Genomic DNA, 12,287 nt, shown 5'->3' with positions numbered 1-12,287 from the left:
GTGTCAAAAGACGTCTTTTAAAGATCTTGGCATAAGCTGAGTGCCCAAATTATAAAGCTCAACGATTAAAGACACAGGGCCTGGAGGAAGCTGTAACAAACTCCTGAGATACCTTGGTGTCAATTCTTTCCGGCCAAGAGGAACGGCTTTCAGAAAAGTGCTTAGACCTGGAGAGGGACACCCTGGGGTAAAAGAAGGGGCTGGAGACCAGGGACTTTGTTGCAAAGTCGCTGAAGAAAGTGCTTCAACTGGATGGTTAAACCATTTTGTCCTGAGATCAGATTCTAAAAATGTCTTCTACATCCTGACAGTCGTTCTTCGATTTTTCAAAAATAGCAGACCTACAAGCTCGTAGCGCGCCACTCGGTGGCGCGCTATGAGCTTGTAGATCTGCTATTTTTCAATAGCTAAAGCATAACATAATGCTAACACCAAAAGAGGTTCCCGCCCAAAATGGGATAATCAATATCCGGTGATAGACTGAGCCCATAGAGCTGGCCAAAGGCACCCAGGGGATGATTCTGAAGGGACACTATACTGCCATGCTGTTGGCGGAATACTGTGTAAGGTGGCAACCAACAGGAATCACAACATTTCAATGGCAGAGCATATAGGTATTCAGTGATCTTCCATGCAGTGGTCAAATGCTGTGCAGTTTTTTACTCCAGAAATAAATCCTCCAGAGCAAATGTTGGACAGCCTGTGGTCAGGCTCCATTGTTCATATCTATCTATAAATGCACCACGTCTCTGTCTGTATGTACGGCTGGAATCCACGTAATTTGAGAACCGTTCGCCCCACCAACTTCAAATTCGACACACGCGTTCCAATCCACACCACCACAGGTGGTGGTGTCGAGTCGGTCGGCCCCACGGTTGTCCAGAACTGCCACAAAGGGCCTCTGCCCGGGCTCTGGACAGGAGCCCCTGACCAGGCTCCATATATGGAGCTGCCTGTTCTGACATCACAACACTCGGGAATGCCTGACACAGAACTCATATATAGGAATAAAGAGACACAGAGAGACAGATTACAGAAAGAAAGATGGGTGGAACGGGTACAATGGGTATTGCATAGCCGGTTGGGGCATGGATCTCCAACTTCCATCATTACCGACTCTCTGCTCTACAGCCTCAAGGTCTAGTTGAAAATAAAGTGTAAAAATAAAAAGCACACCAACTTCTATACCAACTACTGTATTACTTCCTGATTTACGTGACAACAACCCATGATGGTGTGCAGGGATTGGGGAGGGAACACGACGTTCAGATGTAAACACAGCTGCAGTGAATGATGGAGGAGGTCAAACTAAATCTGTCCTCGGCAAAGTTTACAACTATCAAAAACCAAACCGGCAAATTGGCGGTATGGTTGGATTTCAAGTGATGACACTAACGATGCAGTTGGTTATGTGAAATGTAAAACTTGCGGGGACCCGATGACAGCAAGAACACCGGGAATTCAGGCTTGCAGCAACATGTGGATAGAGGGTGCAAAGGCAAGATGCCGGCCTGCACCTTGGAGATCGCTACTAGCTCTTCAAAGACAATTATACAGCAGTCCAAAACGAAGATCAGTGAGAAATACATGTGGTGAAGATACCGTATACAGCGAGACCATTTGATTCAGTTGCAGGAGATGGCTTCATGGATTTGGTGGAAGATCTATTCCACAGTCTGTGTTTCACATGGACCTGTCTCAGTGACAATACTGCTGACAATTTCCAGTTTTCTTAATATTCCAAGAATCCATGGGTTTCGGGGACAGAGTGGCATTCCGACGCACTGCCATTCCGACTATGGTACATTTATTGTCTCCACCAGGCCGAAGGCATGGGGAGAGAGTATGTTTTGCACTCCGTCCGTGTGTGTGTGTGTGTGTCCTTCCGTCCGTCCGTTACCAGCTAATCTCCGGCACCGTTAACCCGGTCGATGCCAAACTTTGCACACACACTCCCTGGATGCCAATGATGAACCTCTGCCCCACATTTTCCAGAACGGCCTGTTATAGCGCCACCATGAGGCAGCTTTTCACCATTTTAACCTATAACTGCACCGATCTGCGTGAAATGTTGCATGCACACTCCCTGGAGGCCAAGGACAAACCTTTGACCTGCATTTTACGCATCTGCCTTTTATAGCGCCACCAGGAGGCCGACTTTTGTAAAACACATTTTTTGATATTACTCCTCCAGATTCTGTCCAAATATCTCACAAATCGTTACACAGTATCTCTATGGTCATGTGCTCAAGTCGGATCTGTCCGATATTTCATATTCCATCCTAATTGGCTATAATTGGCTTTCACAGTTTGCAAGATTGCCCCGTTTTGAACAAAAGCCTCAAATCATGAACGCAGCATGCAATTTACGTGAAATCTTTCACACATTTTCTTACTAGGCTGAGGAATATATCCCACTCTTTTCACATTGGCCTGTTATAGCGCCACCAACAGGTTGATTTTTGCAAAACACATTTTTGGAACAAAATGCCTCAAATCATCCAATTGCCATCAAAGGCGTAAGAAGAAATGGCACCCTTTTCACATTGGCCTATTATAGAGCAACCTAGGAGGCCACAACCTGACCTGCCCTGGTGGAGACCTGTGCCCCGAGGGGCACTTTTTCTAGTTTTAGTATGGTATTGTATGCAAATACCATACTCATTGGGCTAAACATGCAATAACACCAGTATGGCCCTTGTGGTGGTGTTAACAAAAAACGAATTAAACTTGACTGTTGAAGCAGGACTATTACAAATTCAGCTACATGGCATTTTGTTAGAATATGGGTGAGAATATCGTGAGATAAATGATCAGACCGACAATAACCGAATACAGCCTAGACATTAATGTGCTCAATAATGTGGTATGGGTGACAGACCAGGCCGCAAAGGTAATGGCTGCCCTCAGACCACAGACTACTCTATTGCCAGGATGTCCTGTATAATAGTGTGCATTCCCTCTACTCCTTTCTGACCTGAGATCAGATTCTAAAAATGTCTTCTTCATCCTGACAGTTTTCTGAAAAAGCTATGTTTCTATGTCAGTCGTTCTTCGATTTTTCAAAAATAGCAGACCTACAGGCTCGTAGCGCGCCACTCGGTGGTGCGCTACGAGCTTGTAGATCTGCTATTTTTCAATAGCTAAAGGCATAACATAATGCTAACACCAAAAGGGGTTCCCGCCCAAAATGGGTTAAAGGCAACTCATGAAGGTACGTTCTGCAAGCTGCCAAATCGTTGGAAGTATTTAAGAAAGTCAGGCGTTGGCAGGCTTGCTGTCAAAACCGGTGAAGCAAATGGGGGACACGAGATTTTGTACGGTCTACCTCCCTTTAAAATCTGTCCAATTGGTGAACCAAGAGTTGTGTGAAAAGCTAGAAAGTTGGCCCACGGAGCACTACTGCAGAGAACAACAGCCACTCCTTTCCTTGCCAGGCCCTCATCCGTGAACGTCATGTGGAAACGTTTAGATAAAGGATCAACACAAAAGTTTATTTGGCCCAAATACAGTCAGCTCAGATTGTCCAGTGCCAATACGCTGTAGAGACCAGCTTCACCAGTAGGTTCAACAGCTGAGCGAACTGGCTGTGCTTTTGTTTTTGGCTATTGATTTTATTTCTTAAAATAACATCCCAAAACGTGTAGCATTATGCAGGTTATGTACTGTAACATGATACAATGTAGTGCTGCTGTGCTGCATGAGTGCGGGCGGCCTAATGCATACTGGGCGTCACATGACGAAAATAACAGATACACAAGCTAACCATGCGTTGCACCGTGATGTGTTAGCTTGTAAATATTTCCTTTTTGTTATGTGAGACCCTCACGTGACTATGGTAGGGATGTTTACAAGGAGCACAAGCAGCACTTAAATACAATGGAGTCAAACCGCTGCTTATCTAGTGGACGATTAGTTGATTGCACATCATAAGCACATTATAGACCAACGTAGGCCTACAATAGCGATGCAACTCACGCAGGGACTCTGTAAGGACTGAAAATAAGCTTGCGTTTTTTTGTGTGCATTTGACTCCCCTCCGTAAGGCAAAAACGGTCTCTGTCTCGGCCTTTAGGCGCAAACAGGTGTGACCATGCAAAAAGGCACGGTGAATTTTTTCACCTAAATGAAAAACGTTAGCACAACAGTGCTCCCAATGTAAATAGTTATTCTGGAGCCCTGCACTACAGCCTACATACTCATCCTGTTTGAGGTGTACTGATTAAAGATGACAAGATTAAGTTCTGTAAAAAGATGGTTTGACTTGACTTTCTGTCTTCTCTGTCTCTTGTCCAGGAGAAAGACAGCTCCTCATCCTGTCTGAAATGTGGATTCGATTCTTCACTGAGACTCTACCTACTCTACAGGCCATCTTCTGCCCTGTACAGGTACAAATACACCTGCACGCATGCGCACGCACGCACGCACGCACGCACGCACGCACGCACACACACACACACACACACACACACACACTACGTCTTCTATACGTATCATTATATACAGTAATATATATGAAGAAGTTGAAAATGTTACTTTGAACAAGAATATGAGAATATAATACTAAATAAAAATGGCCTTCCATATGTCCTTAGTCTTTGCATGAGGTGTGAGTTTCTTATGCTTGCTTGCATATTAACGTGCAAGTATCTTCACCATGACAGCACAATAATTGCATTGTATGTAGTCATAGCACATCATAGTACATACTGTATGTATAGCATAGTATAGTATATATGTATAGTGTCATTATATAGATATGTTCTAGTTACGTTCTTAGCTTACGCATGTTTCTTGATAAATGCATTTTATATATGTGATGTATTCCCATACTTTTGTTCTTGCCTAATGTAAGTCGCTCTGGATTAAGAGCGTCTGCTAAATGCCTAAATTGTAAATTGATGCTCTGCAGTGTTGAAACACACTGCTGTCTGCTGAGCACAAACGCTGTATGGAAATCAAGTCTTTCAATTAATTTGAGAAATGGTATTAATTTGTGTGTGTGTGTGTGTGCGTGCGTGCACGTGTGTAGGGTCAGGAGTTGACTGTCAGACAGATGTGTCTGTTAGCCTTCAGGGACCTGGTCATATTGAAACTCCCTCTGCAGGACAGCCTGAGTACTTCAGGCTGCATCCCTCCAGCCATCACACAGATGCTGCTAATACTGCAGGTACACACACACACACACACACACACACACACACACACACACACACACAGTAGGTACTAGACACCTTATAAAGTGTGTAATCTCTGGGTTCTATTTTGGTCCACTGCTTTTTACACCAATTGTCTTTGTCAAAAATAGCGATGTGCAATGTGTTGCACTGTGAGTTTGTAGATCTGCTATATTTGCTGAATGTACATCTAACCCAGAATAGGGCCACATGGGGTTAATTGTCTTTCTGTCTGTCTGTCTGTCTGTCTGTCTGTCTGTCTGTCTGTCTGTCCGCAGGGTGTTCATGACACCAGTGCAGAGTATTTCCGGTTGGAGCGTTTGGTGGAGATGGTCATCTCTCCATATCTTGGCAAGGTCCTACATAACTGCATAGGTCAGTTATCTTCTGCATTATTATTATTATTATTATTATTATTAATGGAATATGATTATAATAACTATAGAAAATAATAATCATTGAAAAACGGGATACAATATTAACACGTTGGTTATATAAGGCATAATCAAGTAAGCCATTAGGCCCATACATAGGACAGGAGCGCATAATCAAAGTGTAGGCTAATCTTAGTTAGTTCTTCTGTTAGTTGTTCTAGGTCCGAGAACCTTTATGCCAGCTAAAGTAAACCTGCTTTTTGTTAACCTTTTTTGTTCATTGAGTTCAATGGATGTTTTTTGTAACCTTTTCTGGAACCCCAAAAGTCAAATTTCTGTCCCTTTTCTAATTGGACAATATGTCCAATCAGACAGGAGTGACATCACAATATGTAATATAAATGGCAAGACAGAATGAATCAAGAACAGAATCATCATCATACTGTACTTACTGTATGCAAGACTCAAAGCTTGAAATTGTTGGTTCAACCACACTTGCAATTTCCCAGAATTGCACTTATTATATTATATTTCATTATTATATAATACATTGCATAATGTGCATGTCTCTGAGTTGAGTACTGTTTAAAAACTATAAATGTTAAAAAACAAACAAATAAATCTGAGAAATTCCATGAATAAAAATATATAACAATTAAAAGAAGCACTGATAATAGCTGATTTACAAGCTCGCAACGTGGCTATTTTCACTAGTTTGGGTGTCTAATGTCTCTTTTGGTTCTCCACCTGAAAAGTTTGGGAACCACTGCTCTATATTGCTGGATTTCCCCTTTACCAGGTCCACTAGCCCTGGTGGTCCCCTTTACCAGGTCCACTAGCCCTGGTGGTTTTACCAGGTCCACTAGCCCTGGTGGTTTTACCAGGTCCACTAGCCCTGGTGGTTTTCTATCTATTTTAGTTTTGTTTATTTATTCAATAAAGTAATTCTTTACCAAAAGAAAAGGCCCTACTTCCTTCCATAATAGGCCCCTATCTCACAGCCCCCTTTCCACGCCCACTTCCGGTAGATAGTGGTGTCATTTAACATTAGGCATTTACACTTTTTTTTCTCTGGAGAATCTAAGTACATTTCCTAATGTTAAAATGTCAAAGACCGATAAAGAAAACACAATGGTATAACAACTCAAATAAGTAGAATAAACCTTACCTTTACAAAACGGTAGTTTGTGGCTTGTGAAAATACCTCTTTTAACATGGAAGCCTATGGACCGCAAAAACAATAACACCACTAGCTCTAAAAGGGGGCGTAAAAAGGGGGCGGGGAAATGCTGTGAGATAGGCCTATTGCCTTATTGGCCCTGCACCCACTGTCGAGGTGCGTGTAAATAGGTATGCTCTTTCTATCTATTACAATAACTCACTTCCTTTTCAGAATCCTTTGGGCACCCCTTATAGGATCTATTAGGATCACCCAAGGGACATATGTGCCAAATTGCATGCTTCTATGAGATTCTATAGGCGTTTTGAGTCAATCACCAACACTGTAGGCGGCCATTTTCAATTTTGTCAATATTCACTTCCTGTTTCAGATCATTTTGGGCACCCCTTCTAGGATGTCTTAGGCCAACTTAGGGTGACCCAAGGGACATGTGTGCCAAATTCTATGCTTTTTGGAGATTATTTTGGTGTCTTTTGTCAACTGTCAACAGTTTAGGTGGCCTTTTTGAATTTGGTCCATAACTCACTTCCTGTTTAAGATTGTTTTCTGCACCCCTTCTGGGATTTTTTAGAATGACCCAAGGGACATCTGTATCAAATTTCATGCTTTTATCCGCCGCGTAACGATTTGGCCATGTTTTAATATTTTTAATATCCTCTACTATATCCTACCTCTGATGCTGCTGCTTTTCTGTGCGTAGGGTAGTAGAGTGCAGGTATGCAGCTGTATGATCCTCTTATGAGGAAAAGGCGAGCAGCTAATCTCTTGTTGTTACAGTCAACTGTGGGAGCAGCTCAGCCTGTTGGGCTGCCAGGGAATTAGTGAGGTCTTTTACACACACACACACACACACACACACACACACACACACACACACACACACACACACACACACACACACACACACACACACACACACACACACACACACACACACACACACACACACACACACACACACACACACACACACAGGTTGCGTTTGATGCATGTACTGTATAAACAGAGAAATGGTCAAACAGCTTGTGAGCAAATACTTGACCTCTGGCCCTGCTTTTGTTCTTACAGCAGGGAGCCGAATGTTTTAAGAACAGTTTGTATTCCAAAAGGAGAGTTGACAGCAGAGAAGGAGACAGTAGGAAAGCTGAGACAGTGTAGGAGAGACAGAAAGTTGAGTTCTTGACTGACGAACTGTCTTGGAGAGTCAAAGTGTTTAAATGAGGGATTTTCATGTCATCTTATTGAAGCATTTTATATACCCTGAACTTCCCCTTCTATTGTACTACCATCGAATATATTTGTTGTTGTGTATATTGTATTATGAACCGTGTTCCTGAAAAGAAAACACAAATTGTCCAGAATATTATTCTTAATTGTAGGCCTATAGGCTCTATGCACACAAAATAACTCTTCCTACTTCTGGGCCCCTTCCCTACTTCCTTCACAGGTGTTACCGATGATACTAATAAGGCTCTGTTCATTTAGCGTACAGTGGTTCGCAAACTTTTTTAATTTCAAGGACACTGATCTGATGAAGGCTGGATAGATGAAATAGTCTGTCTCTCAGTTATTATGTGAAAATAAAAATAATTGAAATTCACTCTTGCCACTGTGTGCAATCCAGTATGCCTTTGTTTTTCATGATGTTAAGTTCAAGGAGTGTACAAATGGAACCAAATGGACCTGTTCCATTTGTACACTCCCAGAGTAGTTACACACCCATACAGGGCCATTTGGAACCCACTCAAGGGCACTTTGAGACCCACTGGTGTAGCAGTGTTTCCAGTGACTCAACATGCACATACAGTATATACAACATTCAGTATCAGCACCCTGACCTGTGACCAGATCTGTTTGACCAGAATGGAATAGCTCCTCAATTAGTATCATCGGAAACACCTGTGAAGGAAGTAGGGTAGGGGCCCAGAAGTAGGGAAGAGTTATTCTGTGTGCATATTAATGAATGTTACTATTAATGAATTATGTCAATCAAGATCTAAGTTTGATACATTTCACCAAAAATACTGACTAGGGCTGTCCCTCTGTGCAGGGTCCCACCTCTCGGGGGCGTTGCTAAGAGACCAGTCCCGGCCGGAGATCTGTGTGACCCAGCACCACCACGCGTCCACCAACTCTGACTCCTCCTACTCTCTGGCGCCCCTGGTGGAGCAGGACGGCGAGGCGTACCTGGAAAAGTCCGGCGGCGTGCGGCGCCACACGGTGGCCAACGCCCACTCCGACATCCAGCTTCTGTCCGCCTCGTGCAGAATGATGCATGCTGGGACGGCGGAAGAGGACAGCGGTGGAGGAGGAGGAGATGAAGGGGGAGGGGGGATGTCCGAGCGGCCGTACTACAGCCAACCGGATATCCTGGAGGTTCCTAGGTGCAGGGCCGTGGGAGGGTCTTGCCAAGCCGCGGAACTAGGCTGACGTCGGACTACTGCCGCGAGTCCTAGCTAGCCGCCACGAGGCGAAGGCTAACGAGATGAAAACAACCACGACGATGGATGGATGGAGAAGAAGGAGAAGTCTCCAAAAATGGAGTGGAACAGCGGGTGATTGGACAGAATGTGACAGGACGACCATGAACAACCAATGGACTGTCTGTCCTCTGGAAGACACAGCGTGGAGGTGTGGCGCCTCAACGAGGCCTGGGCAAAATGAATTCAAGGAGTGGTTCACCCAAAAAAGTACTAATTTTCTATCAACGCCTCATGAAGCCTTGACTTCACGGAGATACATTTAGTTTTTGTCGCATTCCTGAGCCAATAATTTGATGACCAGGAGAGATTCAAACATCTCGGCCCGGTCATGAAATTATTGGCTCCGACAAAATGTCAAAATCTCAGTGAATTCACGGCTTTATGGGGCATTTAATCGATAGAAAATTAGTAATTTTTTGGGTGAACTGCTCCTTTTAAAGGTTTTTTTTGCGACCTTTCTTCTGAAAACCCTGGTCAAACAGAGGCTACATTGTGTCTCAGCCAATCACAGTCTACCGTCCCCTCGGCTATGGGACATAAAACGACACTGCCTTATGTCGAGGCAGAGAGAGAGAGAGGCAGTGCGAAATATTACTTCCCCGCCTATTTCTCACCTCAAATGTTTTCAGATCCATATTTGAGTGAACTGTTTAAGTTTAAGACGAGAGCATTTGTAATGCACCGTCCACCATTTTGAATAAAATTCACTGTGTGTGTGCATGCGTGCGTGCGTGCGTGCGTGCGTGCGTGCGTGCGTGCGTGCGCGTGCACGCTGCAACAATGTCGGAGTAAAATTAGTGTCCAATCTGGTAGCGCCGTCTGCTTCAAAAAACGTTATTGACCTTGTGAAGCAGTTGGTGTCCTGCTGGACACCGGGGTCTAACTTTCTAGTAGTAGGGAGACCACCTCCAACCACTGCAGATGTTATGGTTATATTAACATAGTCTAACATACATACTGGTTAAAATAATAATAATAGCACTTTGAGTGCCTTTTATATTGTCTGTTGAAACTGACATATCAGAGATTGAGGTTATGTTCTTAGGAAAGCCTGATTTATGTATGGTGAAGCATACTTCATCATACAACAGTGTGACGTGCTGCTGAAAATAGCCTATTTTACCCCCTCTGAATTTTAGTTATGCCAACTTACTCCCCAGTCCCCATACATTTCTGTGTTGCCACTGCTGTGGCAACGACAAAGATCACCATCCCCACCCGGCTTCCCTTCCCTGAACTCGGCCATTTGTGTTCATATACTGTCTGTAGCATCTACAGTGTAGATGTTCAGCCAAACTGGATGCAACCCCAACCAACCCCTAGACTCCGCAGTGGTGGGCAGGCACTTTACCCTTGTGCCACCCGAGCGCCCTGACTAATGTACAAATGAAGCATAACTGAAGGGTTAGATACTTGCAGCAGATGAAGGACATAAACTGCTGCTGTGGGTTCCAATCATGGTGTTCCAGAGTCTGGTCTGGATCAGTTGTAACTAGCGATGTCCTGATCAGGTTTTTTTGCTCCTCATCCGATTCCGATCATTTGATTTTGAGTATCTGCCGATATCGATTTTTCCCGATCCGATATTTATATTTTTACAGAACACTTCCATATCACAATAGTACAATATCCAAAAACCACAGACAATATCCAGTCTAATATCCTGATATGGATATAATATTGATACTAGGGATGTCCTGATTACGCTTTTTTTGTTCCCGATCCGATTCTGATCATTTGAAAATGACGTGATTGGGCCCGATTTCCGATATGAGTTTTTGGTCAAACTACAATCCCTCTCAGACATGACCATTAAGGAGTTAACTGTTGGAATACCTCTGATGAACTGAACCGGTCCACACCAGTTCATACCGCCTGGACAGAACCAGAGAACTGCTAGGATGACTGGACTGGACTAGTTCTGCTACTGGCAGTCATTGCTTTTGAATTTGTGCTTTATATTGACATGCATTAATAAAGCCTGCTGTAATGAACTGTTAAATCAGTGTGAAGTTATTTATTATTTATGTATTTAGTTAGCTTGTTGCTGTGATAGTTTTAGATGTACTCCGACACTGGATAACTGGTGCATTCAGTGCATGATCAATTCTAAACTAGCTGCAAGAGCAGCAGTTTAATAAGCGATGTATCAGGATGTTGCCATAATATAGTTGCTTGGCAGTACAAAATGCGCGTGCACACACACACACACACACACACACACACTGTGTATACTGAGTATATAAGGAATCTTGATAATCTGTTGATATTCTAATTCTAAAATTCACACACACAAAATTGCACAGATGTAGCCCAGGGCCTGCTCTAATGATTTAGCTATGGCGCCCGAGCTGGCGACCTTCGGGGTCGCCACAGCAGCCAAATCCATATGGCCACACCATTAACAACCTAAATTATATAAGAGAAACTTCTCTAAATGTAATTATGCTATAAGTAGCGTGTAACGTGTCAAACTACTTAATATTGCACGAAATTCGGCCATAGCCACTTGCCAAAATGTGCACAAATGGAGATCACAAGGAGTGTTTTTTGTGCAAAACTAATGCTTGGAATGGAATCAGAATCATGAAAACCCCCTAGTTTGACACGTCACACTACTTAAGACACTCACTACTTAAAGCATAATGACATTTAGAAAAGTTTGCCTTAATATAGGTTGGTAATGGTGGCCATATGGATTTGGCCACTGTGCCGACCCCGAAGGTCGCCGGCTCAGGCGCCCTAGCTAAATCATTAGAGCATGCGGCTCTCTGCGCACGCTTTTAGACAAATTAGCACGAAATATTCCTAAACTCCTCCACTATGAAGTGAGGGGCACCTTTTTTGCTTTTGTACGTCACAGGAGGGTCTATACCAGGGGTGCCCACACATTTATGACGTGAGATCTACTTTCAAAATGACCAGCTCAACAAGATCTACCCACTGAAAAGATAAGTGTACCATTGCTGAAAATAGTTTAAATATATAATGTACCTGGGGGGGCTTTGGAATAGGGAGGGGGGAGAAATTATGACAGGCAGTTTCTGCCCCCCCGTATTTAATTTAAGCGCCC

The 12,287-nt window shown here is 43.5% G+C and overlaps 1 protein-coding gene across 1 annotated transcript in view; it reads left to right on the top strand.

The window, feature by feature from the left end:
- LOC306922712 (proline-rich protein 5-like) overlaps nt 1–11,213 on the top strand; it is a 33,708-nt gene extending 22,495 nt beyond the window's left edge. Inside the window, exons 6-9 of the mRNA XM_079500503.1 lie at nt 4,297–4,388; nt 5,033–5,170; nt 5,456–5,552; nt 8,782–11,213. Of these exons, the coding sequence (XP_079356629.1) occupies nt 4,297–4,388; nt 5,033–5,170; nt 5,456–5,552; nt 8,782–9,161 (707 nt within the window). The 3' untranslated portion in view covers nt 9,162–11,213. The remainder of the gene's footprint in view (nt 1–4,296; nt 4,389–5,032; nt 5,171–5,455; nt 5,553–8,781) is intronic.
- The last annotated feature ends 1,074 nt before the right edge of the window (nt 11,214–12,287 follow it).

The sequence above is a fragment of the Electrona antarctica genome (genome assembly GCF_951216825.1).
Source record: "Electrona antarctica genome assembly, chromosome: 5".
Lineage (NCBI taxonomy): Eukaryota > Metazoa > Chordata > Actinopteri > Myctophiformes > Myctophidae > Electrona > Electrona antarctica.
This window is presented reverse-complemented; position numbering and strand designations above follow the sequence as displayed.